The sequence below is a fragment of the Nerophis ophidion genome, linkage group LG03 (genome assembly GCF_033978795.1).
Source record: "Nerophis ophidion isolate RoL-2023_Sa linkage group LG03, RoL_Noph_v1.0, whole genome shotgun sequence".
Taxonomy (NCBI): Eukaryota; Metazoa; Chordata; class Actinopteri; order Syngnathiformes; family Syngnathidae; genus Nerophis; species Nerophis ophidion.
In genome coordinates, this window is record NC_084613.1 from 64,494,046 (window position 1) to 64,515,450 (window position 21,405).

The 21,405-nt window shown below is 37.5% G+C and overlaps 1 protein-coding gene across 4 annotated transcripts in view; it reads left to right on the forward strand.

The window, feature by feature from the left end:
• Positions 1–21,405, forward strand: part of asap2a (ArfGAP with SH3 domain, ankyrin repeat and PH domain 2a) — a 116,731-nt gene that overhangs the window by 36,184 nt on the left and 59,142 nt on the right. For all 4 annotated transcript variants that reach the window (XR_009806207.1, XM_061895871.1, XM_061895873.1 and 1 more), the window contains exon 2: positions 10,154–10,226. Coding sequence is in view for 3 of the 4 variants with exons in the window: in XM_061895871.1 (XP_061751855.1) it covers positions 10,154–10,226 (73 nt within the window). In the remaining variant the exon portion in view is untranslated. The remainder of the gene's footprint in view (positions 1–10,153; positions 10,227–21,405) is intronic.

Below are 21,405 nucleotides of genomic sequence, written 5' to 3' on the forward strand. Positions count from 1 at the left end.
CTCTAACCACTGTGTGCCCCGCCTTCCCCCCGAATGCAGCTGGAATAGGCTTCAGCACCCCTTGTGACCCCGAGAGGGACAAGCGGTAGGAAAAGGATGGATGGATGGATGGATGGATGAATGACATTTTCATTGCTTTAGAATTGGATGAATTTACGTAATTATACTAAGTTGGTCACACAATCGGTGTAGTGACTGTGCATGTTGCTGGAGAAGCATCATACTTGCATATAGTGGCACTGTAGTTTTAGCTGTTGCCATATACAGTGTTTAAATGGAGATAGTAATGCTGTTTCAACACTCCCCACCAACCCCATTCCACTTTGAGGCTTGTTTTCATGTCGTCATGCAAACCCATGTAAACACCCTTTTGTCCGAAAAACAAAGAGTGTTAAGTCCCGAGCAATACAGTTGCGTTCAGTTGTATACATGTCCGCTGGTTTTTGGCATTTCAGTTCTGAAAATGGATAGCTACTAAAATATTGACCAGAACCACTGTTTGGCACCACAGTGCACGAGTACCAACAATAGAAGATCTCGACAGGAATTTAAAGAAACCCTTTGTCTACTTTGCTTTTATCTTCTTTATAGAGTACGCTATTTACATGAGTATTGGTGTCCACTTGGGGTGGGCAAAAAAGTCTCTGTTGGTTCCCGTTGCCGCATGTTTCTAATAAACTTCAAAGTAGAGTTTGCTCTGTGCTAGCATGACGACGCATCTTCCAGATGTCTAAGAGAAACCGGACAAGGGAAGGTCCGCTGGCGGCCTGCTTACTTTGAACTATTTACTCAAATATTGGCTTTGCTAACTCAGCCCAAAGTTCTTTTTTTTTTGCGCATGAACTCAGACTTTCCATTGAGTTACCTGTTAACAGAACATGTTTGTAACAGCCCAACTGCATCACAGCCTCCTCAGGTTTCTGCCTGCGGGATTATTCGGGGCCTGCAAGGTGGAACTGTATATTTGACATGTGTCTTGAATGAGTCACAGCTTTTCCGCTGTGGAGAGAGCAGGAAAGGTTCTTGTGTTTAGACTGACTGCCAACATGTGGAGCTGTGGAAGGCAGCTTTGTCTGACCCGATGTCCACCAGGAAACAAGCGGACAAAAGCTATGTAATGATAGTGTGGCTGTCCCCTATATAGTTTATATGATGTTAGTGTCGATTTTATTGTGGTTTTTTTCTTTGTCTGTTGCCTTAAAAATTACAATATGTTTTACCAAATACGCATACATACTAGTTAAATTAAATAATTAAATGCTAAACTTCAGCCCTCTCTTTGATTTATGTGGATGCCTCACATGACTGCGATGGGAGGAAGGCTTAATTGGTTAAGCAAGGTTAGTAGAAATACTTTAAAGTTAAGTGACATCAGACAGTGTGTTTGCGTTTGTCGCTAATAATACTACACATGTAGAATTGCTTTGAATTGTGTGGCTTTTTTGTTTTTTGAAACATATGAGAAGGGAGTTGCAAACCTCTGAAAGAAACAGATCAACTTCTTGCATTGCAGACGTTTTCTCATTACATTTTCTTAAAAGTGGTACAGACATTGAGGCAGAGACAGAGTTGCATGCAATAGTCCGGGAATGTCTTCAGACAGCAGACAAAGGAGAGGCAACCAACAAACCGTTAAACAGGTCAGCTGACTGAAACGGCTGTTATAAGATCATTTTTGGCCTGGCTTTCCCACATTTCCCTGAGAAATAATTTCTGTGGAGAAAGTCATTAAGATAACCTGATTACTTTGACACTATTTTTTTTAACATGATATTTTAGGTTGTTTAGAAATAAAGTGTTTGTATATGGTACTACTAACGTATGACCATTAGGTTTTGAGGTAGTACAGTAAGTACTGTGTATCATACGTTCAAATCCATGTTAAGTTTTAATTCAATTACTTGTTCAGTTGTGAAATGCAGGGCTTATTGTGCAAACATTTAGAAACGTTTGTGAAACATGTTTTTCATTGATACATGCAGAATTGGCCATTCCAATCAAACTGCAGTGATGGTAACAGCCTGGCTAATCTTTTTAGGGACCTTCACGTTCACCAGGTTGTACTTTGCTTTCAGTAAAATGTAACCAAAACCTGTAGTCACCAAGGCTAGATTTTGATCATCGATTGTTGACTGGTTTGCAGGAAAATCTACAAAATTAAGTTCCGCAAAGTTTACTAAGGGCAGGCTTAGGTCAAGGAGAAACTTCTAATTAGGATATGGATGAAACACAGATAAAAAAATAAAGTTCATTATATTACAGGCAGTAACTGCCACATCCACTAAAAAGGGTTTTTTGTAGCACATGGCATTCCCTTTTGTGATGCGCATTACCACCGACTTTAGGACTAGAGTGGCAGCCAGGTTTTTGCGATCAAACTGGTCATCTTGACGAAGGTATACACAACTTACTGAAGTACATTCACTTATTTTTTTATTGACTACAGTTTTGCAAGAATGATTCCTGACTCCAACTGCGTCAGATTGGAGTGTTCTCTCAGTTATCCCTTTAGAATTGTTTTTATTTGTTGAAACTCAAATTCATATTCTTTAATTAAGGTAATACAAGTTGCTCATTAAGATAAGAAGAAAAAGAAAGGTGAATTCACCTTGATAAAAATGTTATCAAATACTTCTTCATCTCATTTATTTGCTGCGGTAAGATAATTATAACATAAGGAGTCTTTCTTGCCTTCTAATGTATTTGTAGGTATCTATCCTCCTTTAAATGTACTTTGTATGATATGTTGAAGTCCAGTTTAAATAAGTATTTGATGTTAGATACAGTCATGGTCAAAAGTTTACATACACTTGTAAAGAAAATAATGTCATGACTGTCTTGAGTTTCTAATAATTTCTGCAACTCTTATTATTTTTGTGAGAGAGTGCAATAAGGCACTTTTGGTCGCCATCCACAAGCTTCTGGCAAGCTTCTGGTAGCATTTTTGACCACTTCTCTTGACAAAACTAGTGCAGTTAATCTAAATTTGTTGGTTTTCTGACATGAACTTGTTGCATTGTCCACAAGTTTAATTCAGGACTTTGGGAAGGCCAATATAAAACCTTAATTCTAGCCTGATTTAGTCATTCCTTTACCACTTTTGATGTGTGTTTGGGGTCATTGTCCTGTTGGAACACCCACCTGCACCAAAGACCCAACCTCCGGGCTGATGATTTTAGGTTGTCCTGTAGAATTTGGAGGTAATCACCCTTTTTCATTGTCCCATTTACTCTCTGTGAAGCGCCAGTTCCATTGGCAGCAAAACAGGCCCTGATCATAATACTACCTCCACCATGCTTGACGGTAGTCATGGTATCCCTGGGATTAAAGGCCTCACCTTTTCTCCTCCAAACATATTGCAGGGTATTGTGACCAAACAGCTCAATTTTTGTTTCATCTGACCACATAACTTTCCTCCAGAAGGTCTTATATGTCAGATGAAACAAAAATATTAACACTGCTGTATGTATACTTTTGACCCAGCAGATTTGGTCACATGTTCAGCAGACCCATAATAAATTCATAAAAGAACCAAACTTCATGAATGTTTTTTGTGACCAACAAGTATGTGCTCCAATCACTCTCTCAAAAAAAAAAAAAGAATTGTAGAAATGATTAGAAACTCAAGACAGCCATGAAATTATGTTCTTTACAAATGTATGTAAAATTTGACCACAACTGTATACAAGCCCTCCATATTTGAAACCTCATTCATTCATTCATCAATTCTTTCAGCAGAGCATTAAAACAAGATTCTTGACAAAAAAACAACAAAGACTGGCTTTCTCCGCTGTTATAACATGGTAGCAGCATGTGTCTGCTTGCACACAATCACCCTTAATTCTCTGTGTCTGTTCACAACGGTTACGAGGCGCCATTTAGCCTTTTTGAAGAAAAATGCCCTTTGCTAGCATTGTTTTCAGCTGTACAACCCGTTTGCGAAAAGGATAAATGTTTCTTCAGAGTTCCTCGTGAGGTCATTAAAGGGTGAAAGCGTGTAGGATTTTACGAAAGACAACAAGAATAGGGGTACAAACTCCAGATCAAAGGAGCAGAGTTGATAAACTCACAAGTTTGCAGTGATCACTTTGTTAAAGGTTTGTTTGATATAATTTTAATGTTTAGTGTTTCCAATTTAAATATTATGTTGATGTTATTTGTATCTTATCTTGTTTCGAAGCTCTTAAAACACATTTTTGCTACGAGTGTTTGTAAAGCACCAATGCTAAATAAACAAAAGCAAATGTGAGCAAAACCTGAGTGTTTAATCTTTTACCAAATGCAGCCATCATAAGTGGAACTTTCAGCACTTACACAACGTTGGGATCTATAGTTATGTTTTGATAAAGCCATAACTAAGAACGTAAACGGAGCATGCAATAACAACAAGGCAACAAACAAGGCTGTAGACGTGAAGTTAAATGAAATGTAGACTTAGCCGAGCACAAACGATGCCTATTTACCCAGGAAAGTCTTGATACCAATCTCCTTAACAAATAAGTTGTAGGTCTTCATGCTTTTTCAAGCTTTCATCTGTTTTGTCGTGTATAAGGATTATTGGATAACCAGTTAGTTCGACATGTTTGTGATTGCGATCGACGGATAATCCTTGTTATCACTCTGAATTTTGTTTTTGATGGGGATCTATAGCATTGCATAGTTTGAATTTGCGTACTCAGATAGTTTGCACGCTGCTTGCTGGACAACAGTCATCTTGGCTTGGTTGACCACACACTTTTTTTCACATTCGGGAAGAAGTCACGTAATAAGCAGTAGTCCGATTTGCAAAAATTATGTCATAATTACATTAAAATAATTAAACAGGCTGTAGATTTTCTTGTCCACAAACAAGGGAGTCGCGGTGCAAAAATGTCTCTGCAAACAATATTTTAGTGACATTGGGGAAGGCAGACCAGCTGATAAGCCATACCCTTAGCTTCTTACACTTTCCACAAATAGGCACGATTCCCTTAAGCCAGATGTTAGGGTTTTGTGCCGATTTAGTGATTTTTACTCAAGTAAATGTTAAAAAAAGACTACGGTCATACAGAAAATACATTCTTAACTCAGTTTAATGAACAAATATTACCCTGACCGCACGTCCCTGTGTTCCTTTAATATTTCAGATATATTTAGTACTTCATCTGAATTGACACGCTACTGAATGTATGCACTTCCTCTTATCCATTTTGGACTTTCATTTACACATTGCTCTGCAATTCGGGAAACTTGTATCCATATAAATGGATCTCCATGACAACGTCCCTTATGTCCCATTCAGCACTAGCGCTGTGTAGAATGGCCTGCAACAGATGGTCTCCAATCGTAACCACAGAGATGATGTCATGTGTTAACATGAGCATTATTTTAGTTTAGTCAGAGGGGACTCTCATGCTCGGGCCTGTGCTCATGAGAGCCGCCGTGGGGGGGAATGCTGACGCCGTGATGAGCGTGCTTGTAAAGCAGCTTCTATTGTACGATGCTTCGCTGTGATCCCACACTGTTAAAAAGCTCTACAGCAGCGGAAATTCCCTTCGGAATAGTTTCTGGGTTAAAACCGGCTAATTTTAGAGCGCGCTCCAAACAAGAAGGCCGAGTCACATCACTTAAGGCTGCAGACTGCAAACATGCAATAGTAATTGCTCATGAGTGTACTTGTGTCCAAAACAGAGCGAGGAAGACCTTGAGTTAATGTGATAGGCCATGTGACTGTGTGTAACGACTTTTCTTGGTCAAATTGATTTACAGGGTTATTATAGGTCTCCTCTTGAGGTCAAGCAGAGGTCGAAAAGGCCCTAAGATAGACAGTGCTTCTTATATATGACATTTGACTTAATTAGGTGAGTGAAGTGCATTGCCGTGTGCAAGGCTACTTTTAATGTTAAATCAAACATTTGCTTTAGCAATATGCACTTAAAAACATATATCATACTTCTTTGAATTAATATGTTCCCATTTGTAAAAAAACATAATGACTTATTTTGTGTGTGTCTAATGTGGTGTGCTAATAACAATCTTCAAATTTCTCCTGTCTAAAAGCCAACAAAAAACACAAACCTGTTTTACCTTATGTCCTCAAATAGTTGAATAGCTGCAACATAACAAATATTGAAGATTAGTATAGAATGAAAATTGCTACATGTAGTTTTTTTTTAAATTATTACTGTTCTCATGACGGAGTAGTGATCCATTGGAAACAATTGCACTCAAAAGCTAAACTCCACCATATTACGATCAAACTTTCAAAGCAGAGGTCTTGGTCGTATCGTTTACACTTAAAACATCTTATTGGGGCGTAGTCGTTCTGGCAGTATTGTAAAAGCAAGACCTCCTTTGCTTTTGTTGTGAAAACAACCTTTTTTGTGCAGTTTCCAAATGATGTGTGAGGCCTGAGTAGGGGATCTCTAACTTCAATAGACACAACTAACTGAATAATGATACGAATAAGGTATTTACACTTTTTCAGTGTTGTGTATTTATTACCCTGGTCGGTCTGGTGGTGAACTTCATATTAAAATGTTGTTGTTTTTTCGCTGAGATATTTCACTGACTTGATTGACAATTACAGCTCAATCAATGGATTAATTAGCTTTTTATTCTACAATTCTTACATTTGTGGTAGCTTTGTTTTCTAATACAGTACTGTAGTGTCATTTCTGCATTAGTAGTTGACAGTTTTAAGATTTCTTACCACGTTTATAGCAAGGATGGACGATATGGCCTGAAATCTATATTGTTGTATACTCTGTAGTCTCCTATAAGAACGATGTACTTCACGATACATATTATTTAGCATATAAGTGATATAAGTGATTTTTCGAAACAGTTACAAAGGATCCTAATTTAGCTGCGTATGTAAGCATTAATGTATTGCATCATTTCCGGTTGTATTATTTTCTCAAACTATTATTAATATTAATTGAATTTACTCTTAATAGGTGATTACTTTCTCCATTAAATGTTTCTATCTAAACTTCTTTTAAAATGTTGAAAGGTAATAACCAATGATTTTTTTGTTGTTTCAATAAGTTACATTAAATGTGGTGCACGTACAAAGGAAAAGCCTGAGTTGTATCTACTTATCAAAACTATAGTCCTCTCAATGTTTTACTTTATTTGCAAACTATGTACAATACTAAATGTGTATTTACATAAATATTTTATTCAAGACAGTTGTTTTAGGTTTCATTTCAGTGTTGGAGATAATTATTTATTTCAATGCAATGTGAAATGCTACATTTTTGAATGTAGAATGAGTTATTAACTTAGCTGTCGGAAAATTATTCCTTAAAAAAATAAAATTTATATCTGTTCCAAAAAGAGAAAAAATATCCAAATTAGAATTTTGCTAAGAGTAAGATGCAGTGTATGCAGTGTCATTCAAAACTACTAGTTATTGATCAAATAATATAAAAACATGTTTTTCATTCATATCATTGTATCATATCTCCCGGCTGGCCTGGCAACGCCTCGGGATTTCCCGGGAAGAGCTAGACGAAGTGACTGAGGATAGAAAAATCTGGGCTTGTCTGCTTAGGCTGCTGCCCCCGCGACATCACCCAGGATAAGCGGAAGAAAATGGCTGGCTGGATGGATTTATATCATTGGCTTATTTAAAAAGTAGGGAAAACAATCGTAAATCGAACTTATTACAAATTTGGATAGTGATCCGATACCAAGTTGTTACATGGGCAGTAGTGTCAAAATATCTAAATCAAAAACGTCCATTTAGTATTATTTCCTGTGTTTGTAAACAATAAAAAAATTACAAAAACGGGTGTCATTTAAAAAAAGATGTTATTGTATCAATCCGCACACCTCTGTTCATATTCAAGAGATCGAGCTGAGCGTTCAGCTATTCTTATTTTGTACTCTTTTAAGGTGTGTAATGTAACATGTTTTGCTATTCTTTGTCCTAGGGGCTTTCAATGATAATGATAAGGATACTTGTTAGAAACACAGTCAAAACTTGCACTGTGGAGGGGCATAAGCTGGTAACGAGAATGCAACATCGCGTTGAGGACGCCTTTGTTGGCTTGTCGCTGTCAAATTTGTGGGACACGACCACGATATGACGATATTATAAAAACCTCTACCGTTATTTATATCCTATATTGCAGGGGTCAGGAACCTTTTTGGCTGAGAAAGCCAAGAAGCCAAATATTTTAAAATATATTTCCAAACAAGCCATACGATATTTTTTTTAACACTGAACACAACTGCATTTTTGTGTAAGACCAACATTTCTAGAGTATAATAATAGGTCTCTTATTCTTTGTAATAACATTGTTATTCTGAAGCTAACTGTGGAGGGGGAGTGGCCTGCGGGCCTGAGGCGAAGCGGGGTGTTGCCAGGACCGGCCTCGAAATCAGCGACGGGTGCATAGATGGCCCACCTGGGCCTTGTTATCTAATCACCTGTCGCTCTGTTATAAGCAGCAGCCGGGAGGAGAGACGGGGTTGGAGCTGGAGCCAGAGCGTGAGCGAGAACGAAAGAGAAAAAGTAAATTGCTGGAAAGCAACTGAGAGACTTATTGAAAAATAAAACAATATTGTAACCCTGAAACAGGTTCTCATGTCGGTGCTTGGTGGGCTGAAGAAGCCCCACACTAACTAATAATAAATAAATAACTTCTCACCATTAACGCAACTTCTTGAACATAAAAAAGCATGACAATGTTTTATATTTTGAACAGTATTTTTAAAACTGTGATTACAAGTGGAATTATTCATTACTTATTGTGTTAAGCAATGTCACCTCAGATTTATTCGAGAGCCAGATGCAGTCATCAAAAGAGCCACATCTGGCTCGCGAGCCATAGGTTCCCTACCCCTGCTATATTGTCTACATCGCGCAATCCTAGTTAAAATATGACTCTACAAACTGTAAAGACTCCCTAAATCCTACTGGATTAACAGATTCATCGCAGGAAATATGAGTTCCGTAAATGGGTGTGTTTGCGCGTTCGTGTGTGTGTGTCTGTGTGCGTCTGTGTGTACACTACTTTCATCCATCCAGCTATTTTCTACCGCTTGTCCCTCTCTGGGTCACTTGGGGTGCTTGAGCTCTGTGTCTATATTGAGGCTGACTTGGAGTGTTTGTGGTGTTTTTTGTATGCATCTGTGTGTATCTGATATGGGAAATAGTCTGTATTTATATAGAGCTCGACCATACCTGGAATGATACCTAAAGCGTTTTACATTATACATCACATTCACCCATTCACACACACACACACACACACACACACACACACACACACACACACACACACACACACACACACACACACACACACACACACACACACACACACACACACGCACACACACAAACACACTGATGGTGGAAGCTGCCATGCAAAGCGCTAACCAAGACCCATCAGGAGCCAGGGTGAAGTATTTTGCCCAAAGACTAGGATATGTATTATGTGTTAATTTAGTTCAATTCAAAGCAAACCACTTTATTGGTCCCTCAATGGGCAATTAATTTGAACAGCAGGTTTTTGGGGTTCATGTAGCCTACATGGCCCCCAATGCATTTGGACAGATGTACCTAATAACATAGAGCCCCCTAGTTTTCTCCCTCAAAATTCCCCCACACTATTCTGACAGACTCTCACCTATGTCACTGGTACAGTGTTATATTGTCTCAGCTGCATGTGCTGGCCATTATGAGATCCAGAAAATAATGAATTGATATCAATCTTAATTTGGTTGTGCAGTTGTACCTGATGTTATGGCCGGTATGGTTGGAATGTCATTTTGTTTAAGTCATCATATGCTCCTGACCTACCACCTAGCATGCGGATACAGTAACTGCTGTGTATGCCAACACACACATTCACCCTTTAACATGATAACTGTAGGGAGCTCATACCTATTTTTAGCTTTTGCCTGAATAATGCATTAGTTTGCAGTCAGTGTCGAGACAGCACAGAGACACACACCGCATGCATTCAGAGTGTCAACTTCAAAGTACTTGGCCTCTAAAATGATGAGCTGTATCATCTTATTAACTGGCAAAACAATGACGACTTAAATTACAGTGATTTCTAAGAATCGCCACTACAAATTTGACTGACCTTTGTTGGAACAAAGTCCTCTTTGTCTGACATATTTTGTTTTTTCCACAATTTTTGTCTGTTTTCAGGCTTTAGATGTGGACCGCAGCGTTCTATACAAGATGAAAAAATCAGTGAAGGCCATCTACACGTCTGGTTTGGGTAAGTCTCCCTTTCTGCTAGGTTAGTTTGTAGGGCTGTGCTAAAACAACACAACCAATTTCCACTAAGGGTGCAACTATTGACTATTGTAATAGTCGGTTGGTCATTGATCATCTTACCACTAGTTGACAAATCAGATAATCAAGCATAAAATTATTCAGTGGCTGTAATTTAGCCATCTGCTTTTAAATTCAGCTTAAGAATTTTTTAGCCATATGGTAGCTTATAAAGATGAATAATTAATTCAGAAATATCAATGTATACTGTAACTGTGCTGCTATTATGGTTGTTACAAAAAACAAAATAACTATTAAACTATTGTACTTTTAAATGCAAGGACAACCCGAATGCAGACAGTAAAAAAAGTATATTTTATAAACGAAAAAAAAGGACAGAAAAAATAGCAACAATAAAAATATAAACCAAAGATATCTACCTTCCTCAAAAGAAGCAAGCATTTTGTGATCCATCCATCTATCCATCCATCCATATTCTACCACTTGTCCCTCTCGGGGTGCTGGAGGGAGCCTATGCCAGCTGCATTCAGGCGGAAGGCAGGACAAGTTGCCACCCCATTGCAGGGCCAACACAGATGTTTTTAAAAAGTTGCACACTGGTATATTATTCATTATTGGTTAACTCCTGGCATTTTTAGTAATCTAATAAACTTGATTATTTTTTATCATTTCAGATATCTAATAAATTGTTTATTTGTGTGTCTGTGTGTGTGTATGATGTTTGTTATTGTGCCTTTTTTATTTGTGTTGTAAATTGATGCTCCATCTCACCAGAAGTTCCTGACAAATAAAAAAAGTACTTAAATTGATTTAGACGGAGAGGATTTTGGCTAAAATAATAGTTGAATCTATTTTCTTTCAAAGTTTGTGTTATACTTATTAGTGAGCTACTAAGGGAACAAGTTGATTTTACAGAGTTGAGATTGCATCCTCCAGATGTCCGACATCGTGTCACCACTTTAAATGCTCCCGTGTCTAAGATGTACTGCCGAAAAAACCAAGTTCTGCTTTTAACAAGATTAGGGTGAAATGTTACCACACTTAACATGTTTCGCCTGCTATGTTGTTGCAATTGGCCGAGCTGACTTGCTTCCATTTGGGAAAACATGAGTGATGACATCACCGACTATTGTCGACATGTGAATTTGTCGTTGACTAATTTCTATTCTCAATGTTTGTCGACAACTTTGACGAATCGTTTCACCCCTAATTTGAATAGATAGAGGCCAATAGATTTTTGTTCAGAACCAGAATAAAGTGCAGATTGAGGAATAATTTTTTACTTACCATTGTTACTTTCTACTTCCATTGGGGCCTCGTAGGGGCAGTGACACGTGAAATCCAGCAGAAGGAGCTGCAGTGAAAAAAGCATTGTATTTTTTTATTGCACAATAAACATTTTAGGTAGGGATGTAACAAAACGTAGTAAAAATGATAATCACGGTAAAACTCTCAGTTTGTTTAAATTAAAATGATCAGAAAAAAGATGTTGTGTATATCCACACTTGACTGGCGCTAGCTCGCTGGTCATTTTAAATGCTAACATGATTGCATATCAAATTGGTGTCCTTTCCCATTAAGAAACGACATACCAAAATCTAAAATTCACTAAAAACATTGCTGTCTTAGCAAGTACTATAAGCTTTTCAATTATATGGATTGAATTATATGGAATACGACACAGACATAGGTGTTTTTTTAAAAACTTTATTGGGTTGAGTTTTTTCTTGCACGGATGTGGGTTCAGATCCGAGGATGTAATTATGGTTTGTGAAGCACCTGTGTGTAAAGGCCATATAAATAAACTTTGTTGGCAGGACGGTGCCACAGGGGTTAGTGTGTGTGCCTCACAATAAGAAGGTACTGGGTTTGATCCTAGTGCTTTCTGTGTGGAGTTTGCATGTTCTCCCTGTGACTGCGTGGGTTACCTTTGGGTACTCTGGCTTCCTCAAGCCTTCAAAGACATGAACCTGGCAATAGGCTGATTGGCAACACTAAACTAGTGTGTGAATGTTGTCTGTCTGAGTTGACCCTGCGATGACAAAGCAACTTGTCCTAGGTGTACCCCGCCTTCCGCCTGAATGCAACTATGATATGCTTCAGCCTCCCCTGCGACACAGAGAGGAACAAGCGGTAGAAAAAGGATGGATTGATTGATGATTGATTGATATTAACACAACGGTGGTGTTTACAACAGGAATGGAACTCGCATGATGTCACATGAACAAGAAGTGAAGCAAAGTAAACACTTAATTTGCCTTCATCAATAACATTTTTTTTTCACTTTTAAAAAATTAAAATGGAAGAAGATAAACACATTCAAACACTCAAATAAAAACATATCTCGTTAAAAAAACATCACAATGTTTGTTTCCTCTCCGAAGAAAGTATATTTTGTGTCTATTCATTTAATTTATGTTTTTAATAGAACTTAAATAATTCAATGTGTGTATAAGTACTTAACACATTAAACAATACTGTGATAATAATGATAACCGAGATAATTTTGGTCACAAGAACTGTGATATGAAATGTTTATATTGTTACATCCCTAATCTTAGGCTTGTTTGGCCTTGGGGAAGGTCTGAACCCAAGTTTCTGAGTTAGGAAAAGGCATACAGTCCATTAATTAATTGATGTTCTGCTAATTGTGTGGAATTAATTGTTAATTAATGGCATCTGGAAGCAAAAAAGCATGTTAGGTGGTTGCATCCATTGATTCCATGAAGACTTTTATTCTTTGGCTTTTAACACTTCGTGAGTTGTGTGGTCCTCTGTCCTCTGTTGTCCTCTGTTTTTTATACACTTTGATTTTTATTTTACTGTTTTAATTGATTTTACCCTTTAAAATAGTTTTTAATCATATTTGTTTTTATATTGTTTTTATTGGTTTTATTTTTATTCATTTTTTGTTTTATTCAGTCATTGGTGGAGCATAATATTGTTTTTAACATGCCTGTGCAGCACTTTGGAAACGTTATTGTTGTTTAAATGTGCTATATAAATAAAGTGGATTGGATTGGATTGACTTTCACTGCGGCACAAGCCTTACAGGTTAAGTTGACACCGCAGGATCAGATGTCCAATTCTGATTTTTTTACATTACAAATAACATCCGATTTCTAATGTGAATGGAATCTGACCCGCATGTGGACATGATGTCAAGTAAAAATGGCTTCAACTCAAGTCGGTGTCAGTACTGGTTCATTTTTGGAAATTTCAAGGATTTTGTGCAATCAAAGTCAACATTTTCTGAACCAAATTATTGTGCCTAGAAGATTAAGAAGGAAAGAACATGTACAGTATTGTGGCTCCTGCAGTTTTATGGGATCATTTGCTTTGATATCTGCTTGAAAAGTGTGCCAATGGCCGAGCAGCGCGAGACATGAGTTCCTAAAACATTTTATTTTGCCTGTTTTCTACTTCGTTGTCAATATTTATTTTGTAACCGTCTTTTGAAGGAATAATTATTGATGACGTTTTGGTCGGATGAATGCGACGTGAGCACATGAGCGTTTACATTGAAGATGCATCGCATATATATTAGGGCTGGACAGACATGGCAAAAATAATAATCACACGTATTTTGATTGATATTGTTATCACAATTAATTAAACAATTATTTATTGTACCACAAAAACTCGCTCTAAATGGTTTTAAAAACCATGAACTAAATTAGTAACGAATAAACCACAAGTATAATAATAATAGCAGTAACAATACATTTAAATAACAATTGCAAAATAAAAAGCAATAGAATTAAGTTTTTTGCCCTTTTAGATTTATTTTAACCACCACAGAGTGTGTGCTTTTTGTGTAAAATAAAAAATATATAAAATATTTGTTAATTTAAAAATCCTCACATTTATTGATGCAATACATCTATGGACAATTTTGACCAGTATTTTTTTAAATCTTAATAATTGTACAAATGTATCAATAAATAACTTCAAGTACATTATGCTTGTGCAAGGTATTTTTCGAAACATTTATTTTGTTAGTGCAGTAATATTATGTGAAGGCAGGAATGAAGTGTGCTGTGCGGTTGTTCTCAGCTTGAGAAGGAAAGAGGTGACTCACTTGAGGCTGTTTTAAAAAAAAAAGAGAGCCTCTCAAGTTGTGACCACCGTTTGTACATTAATGTTACATTGATGATGTCGTTCACAAGCAGATGAGATGTGTTGTGGGTGTATGGATTGTTTTATTCAGCTTTAGCTTTGTAGTTGAGTCGCTGTTTCAAGTGACCGTCTCACCATTGTTTAGTTCAGGACAGGGCAGTTGAGTGTGTCGGGGATTAATGAGCAGTGTACTGGACACATTATTTTCCCAAACAAATGTTCCTTCTACTCACAGTGACATCATTTCACTTAAATTCATGTCAAATTCCCTGATATTAGTCTGTGTTTATCAGCTGGATCCGTTTTATTGGCCAATTATGTGACTCCATCCTGGCTGAAGTGAAATCACATGGAAATCATATGCCTTACTTATTTGTTTGGTTTAGTTATTATTAATTAGGAATATTATTAGTCCTTTGTCAAATAAAAAGTAGCAACCATGTTGACATTCCAAACTTCTCGTAAACATGCTCTTTTTTTTAAACTCATTCGCTCCACATCTGGTTCACCGTCACAACCTCCGGAATTTGAATGCATGTTACGCCGGCCATTAATCGTTTTTTTGCGATTATTATTTTTTCATTATCAAAAGAAGCCATAGTCAAAATTAAGATTTGATTAGTTGTCCAGCCCTAATATGTATCCAATATATATATCCACATATAAAAGAAGCCTGGGTTGGATATGAAAAATTCGGAATTGCACTGTCCACAATGATATGGACAAATCCAATAGAGGTCAAAGTAAAAAAATTGGAATTGAGCCACAGTGTGAACAACACCATAGTGAGCAGAGTTCTGCATAGAACACTGGGATTGAAACACAGAGAGAATCCGAAATCCCAACTATTTCCCATGGTGGATCAAATAGGTGTTCTTATTTTGCTCCACTTAGAAGTTCAGAAACTATTTTGAATCCCATCAGCATGGAGTCAGGAAGCCTTGCCAGTCTCCTCTATTACAGCCCAGACAGAGGAGCTTCTTCTGCAGTCAGAACACGTACAGATTCCTGTTCATACACTGGAAATATGCTCTCTGTGTTTGTGTGTGTCCTGTATGCACTGTGTATAAGTGTGTGTTCATGTTTGTTACTATGCTGATTGGCTGTGCTAACAGTGGGTGTTTCTAGCCTCTTTTGTTTTGGCCCGAGAGAGTCCCCCGCTGAGTGCGAGAAAGAGAGGCACCGAGGGGCGAGAGACTTGCGAACAATGTGCTGAGCACATCTTTCTCTGAACACTATGAGCTCTGTTGTATGGCCTAGCGACAGCTGTCTGATCCGAACTCTCAAAGGAACAGCTGGACGGGCCACAAAGGCGCAGACACACTCCTGCTCTCACCTCCCGTCACTCATTCACACGCTTCGCTGAAGTTGCGTCTCTGTGGGTTTCTGTGTGAACATTAACAGTTCGCTGGTTTTCTCTTTAAAAATGCTCCTGTTTAAATGTGCATAAAAGGTTCAGCAGTTGAAACATTGATGAGGTGCAGTGTTGCTTTCACTGTAAACAGGATTGTAAGCTGTGACAACAAAATGTAGAACCCCTGATAGTGTTGACAATAAAAACACTCTCCAAGCCGGCCTGCTGGTATTTGAAGTTGAACTAACAGAGGCTCATTTTAAGATTTGCTATTTAAAAATCTATGACGGAAATCTACTCAGAGCCGCGCGCATGTTTAGAATACAAATATAAAAGCTACATGAAATGCTGTGTGATGTTTTACTTTTGGCCTCCTCAATCAGCCAAGACAAACATAAATAAGCAGTGCTGTTGCAGCTTTAGACTACAATGCAGCATATAGTCCATTACATATTTTGGATGAAATTCGACTTGATTCAGACCATAGAAAGTTATTACAGTAATGTGCCTTAGTACATCTTAAAAAACAAAAAAAAATGTTTATGGCAAAATAAACAAGACTTTATACATTCTATTCATCAATTTAAACATCACATAACTTAATTTTATAAAGCAATTCTTTAGAATTTATTTGGGGCGTGATGAAATCTTGTGTCAAGTGATATTTCTCATTTAAAGAAACTGTTTCATGGGCCAAAACATAGTAAATTTTTTTTTACAAGCTTTTAAAAGTATATTGGTCTGGACCTGCGCAAAGGATTAGAACCTATACATTAATAGTTTTTTGCACAATGAAAGCTAATAAACAGGGCTGGTTTTGGTATTCCATGCGTGGTCGCTTTCCTTAATTTGTGTTCCACAGCCAATGGGCCAAGTGTATGTCCAGGCAAAAACAGCTAAATGATCAAATTCAGATGCCACAGAAAAGCAACCCAGACTTACAGAAGTGCTGGGCGACATTACTGAGAACTGTACCCCAATGAAACTGTTTTATATCGGTCGATAGCAATAATTATTGATATTTTTATGATCGATTGAAAATAAGGACCAGGAAAATATATATTTAAATGTTAACATTTTTATTTACAATGTAACTTTTCTCTGATTATAATCACCTCAGCTATTAAGGCAGAGAGGAAAGCAATACGTCGATTGGTAAGTGTTTGTTTCGCATTAAATGTGGGTATCTAGTTTCAAATGTACATACAGCTAGCGTAAATACAATGTTAACATCGATTAGCGTAGCATGTTAGCATCGATTAGCTGGCAGTCATGCCGTGACCAAATATGTCTGGTTAGCACATAAGTCAACAACATCAACAAAACTCACTTTTGTGATTTAGTTGACTTAATCGTTGCAAATGCATCTGCAGGTTATCCATACATCTCTGTACCATGTCTGTCTTAGCATCGCCGGTCAAATGTGAAGACACTTTGGTACATTCAATGGGGGTCTGGCGGCAGATTTCTTGCCAGTGGTGCATCTTGTATCCCTCCCTGTTAGTGTTGTTACACCCTCCGACAACACACCGACGAGGCATGATGTCTACAAGGTTCCAAAAAATAGTCGAAAAAATGGAAAATAACAGAGCTGAGACCCGATGTTTGTAGAGTGAAAATGAATATGGCGGGTGTGTTACCTCGGTGACATCACGTTCTGACGTCATCGCTAAAAGACCAATAAACAGGAAGGCGTTTAATTTGCCAAAATTCACCCATTTAGAGTTCGGAAATCGGTTGAAAAAATACATGGTCTTTTTTCTGCAACATCAAGGTATATATTGACGCTTGTATAGGTTTGGTGATAATGTTCCCCTTTAACAATAAATGTAGGTGTAAATATAAGGAATACGTAAGAAATGCTTGATAAAGTGTAACAAAATAGCGCAAATTTTGAAAATGTAAACTTAGAGAAACCCGAGAAGAACTATTTTTCTGTACGTTTAGTGCCAGGAAGTTACAGCTGTGCTCTAAGGTAAATAAATAAATGATAAATGGGTTGTACTTGTATAGCGCTTTTCTACCTTCAAGGTACTCAAAGCGCTTTGACACTACTTCCACATTTACCCATTCACACACACATCACACACTGATGGAGGGAGCTGCCATGCAAGGCGCCAACCAGCACCCATCAGGAGCAAGGGTGAAGTGTCTTGCTCAGGACACAACGGACGTGACGAGGTTGGTTCTAGGTGGGATTTGAACCAGTGACCCTCGGGTTGCGCACGGCCACTCTTCCACTGCGCCACGCCGTCCCTGACGGTGGTTGGGTATTACCGGTTTTGGTGGGGACAAGCGGCTTGTATAATTCACAGACCACATTGGTCTGACTACGGACCATTTTAAAAAATCCCCAAATCAGCCATACTGTCGAGGTGATTTTTCCTGCTTTATTGACAATTTCTTCGCCCCCTGCAGCACCTTTTCTTGGTTTATATTCTATCTTCTCACTTCATGCAAAGAGTCAACCGTGCGACAACAATATGGTGCAACCAAACCTGATATTTAATACTGTTACTTGATCAGTGTCACTCCCACTGATCACTGATCACTTCCTGCCTTGCTCGGTTGCCGGAGAGCGACTACCTTTTTCATGCAACCAACCATGCTTCGAAACCATGTTTTTTTCCGACGAAGAAGAAGAAAAAAGTCAAACATTTTATCAAACACATTTCATCATATTGATTATGTTCCTATCGCTGTATATATTGATCTTGTTTTATCGCCCTGCCCTAAAACACAGTAAGTAATAGTTAAAGGACAAATCCACTTCCACGTTCCTTAGCTTTCTGGAAAAGGTGGCCCCTGAAACAATTTAGTTAAATAGCCCTGCCTTTGACCTATTGGTTAACTTCTGTTTGTGTATGCTGAAACATGGGGAAGATTCCCTTCCCTTTCTGCTCAATTTTCTCTGTGCTAGGAAAATGTGTGACTGATGAAAACCGTGATTTTCACCAGTGACGGCCTCAAACAATTTGTGTAGATGTGCGTAAATAAGGATGACAAGGAAGAGGAAAAGCAGAAGACCGAATATGAGTTGGTTTGCACAGAGAGGAGGACACACAGGCTGCTTGCAGGATCTGAGCAACATGAGCGAGTGAGGCAAGGTAGGAAGACATGGGTAACGTTGAGGAAAAGTTTGTTGTAGGGACCTGCCAGCCTGCCAGATTGTTAGCGTATAATGAATAAACCAACAGCAGCATCCCCAGCTTTGCTGTTTGTCTGCAGGAGCAGATCTGCTCTCACAGATTTAACCCAAACTAACTGACAAAAAATCAACTGGTGGAAGTCAGTACTCTGTTTCAACACCTCTAACTGGCAGGACAAGAAGACCTAGCTCTTAAATAATGCAACACTTTAGCCCATTTTGAATCATGTTGTCCGGACAGGATCATGTCTTATGGGATATGTACTGCACACATTCTCACACAAACACCCATACTGTCAGCAAAATTAGATTTCCACATGTTCTTAATCTAATCAAAGCCTGCACAGACATAGGAATTGCACAAAACAACCCAGAAATAAAACACCATGTTATTGCTTTTAACCATTTTCAAGGATCCTGTGAGTGCTTAAAATGATTGAAAATGCATCACGTTTAATGTTTTTTAAGACTACACTACTGGATTTTAATTTCAGATGAAAGCCTTCACATTATAGTTGGAGTTTTCACTGCATACCCATTTCAAATCAAATAGATATTTGACTGAATATTCACTTGTTACATTAAAAATGTGCATTGACTTGTCTGTTAAAGGTGTTCTTTATGTTTTGTTTGTACCATACAACAAAGTCTTTTAATGTGAAAATTACAATGCTATTTTTGATTGTGTGTACTGTTCATATTGAAATACATTTGGTCCAATATAACGCAATGTTCTACATAACTCTATTATGCCATTTATTTCTTTTTTTCTTTCTTTGAAGATACAACTTGGTTAAAAGATTTCAGTGTGTATTGTACTTTTTGAGCACATTAAACAATACTGTGATAATTTTGGACAACTGTGATAATTTGGCTCACAAGAACCGTAGTATGAAATTTTCATATCGTTGCATTTCTAGTGTGAAGATAGATAGATGGATGGATACACTTTTATTTTTCCCACAAAGGGAAAAATATATGGTTTGAATGTAGGTTTTTACATACAGTAACAAAAGTAAAATGTAATGAAAAACAAAAAAATTGTCATAAATGATCATTTATATTGAATTTCTTCAAAATTGCATTGCTGTGTGCTGTTAATATAATCTGTTCCACCCTAAAAATCATAACTCAAAACAGGTATTTCAAGGAGTTAAAAATGTATTGTTCCTTTCTCCTTAGACCTCACTTGCCAATTGACTGCTATTTACTTTGGGTCAGAGTTTAAATTAGACCCTCGTCTTTTAAATATTTTAGAAGCGATAGACCTTATCTATATACATACATAAGGTTGGCACCTAACCCCAAACAAAACTCTGTTAAAAATGTCTCATTTGTTCCGCTATGTTTGTGCTGTTAAAATTTATGTTTTTGAATTAAAAATGTTTAGTTAGTAAACATGTATTATAGGTCAGTCAAAGTTCAATCAGACCCCTATTTTTTAAAAACTGTACCAAATTGTGGCAGCTACCGATTATTTTAGTAGTGGAGTAATCTATCAATTATTTTGTTCGATTAATCGAGTTTTGAGTTACTTCAAACGTCGATGCATATTTTAAGGAAAATAGTCATCTTTCTGCTTGCCATAAACTTCTTGTTTTTTTTTTTTTACATAAATGCATATTACCAACATTTTCAACATATTATTAACGTTTAAATTGCACTTTTAACATTACTAAACATAAAAAAACAACAGCTCTACCTATTTCTGAGTAAAATATTTTTCGGACTATAAGGCGCACTTAAAATCCTTTCATTTCCTCAAAATGTTATATGTTCCATTGAAAATATAGAACATTACACACGGCGCTCAAAAATCTTATCAAAATGATTTAGTACGACTTTGGTAAGCTGTGAAGCCGTACCGCTTGATGGATTGTACTGTGCTTCAACATACGAGTATTATTATGGTGTGTGTAAAAGGTAAGACATGTTATCAGTTGTTTTGTTTCCCAATATTATGCAAAAACAACTTTTCTTACCTTCTGGTACCTGCTGATCTGTATTTGGGATCTGTAAAAGTCCTGAAATATGCGTGCATCCGCCTTTGTAGTTTGTGAAGACCGCATAGTCATTTGGCTTCTTCTTTTCTCTATATTAGCAATGGCAACAGCGGAGGCTGAATGTCACATAACAAGATGATAAAGTAGGGTAAAGTTCTTACTTATATCTGTCAGTAAACTCGCCATGAAAGCGCTAAAACATACCGCTGTCGTGAGTTTATATTATTCCCCCAAGGAACTTTAGCGATTAGAGATTGCCGGTCGGACGTTTTTTTACAGGACACATTTGGGCATTGTTGTTACACTAGTGAGCCACAGATGAGGAGATGCTGCACCGTTATTGACTCAAGTAGAGTCTGAATGCCATTAAAACAATTAGCTCCATCTTTTGACAATTTTTCCACTCCTGTCCTTGCACGCTACACCGCTACAACAAAGATGACGGAGAAAATACGCTGCCGAAGGTGAGCCACGTAAATAAGACTGCCCACAAAACAGCGCATCCGTCAGAAAGCAGCTTAAAGATGATCTGTAAAAT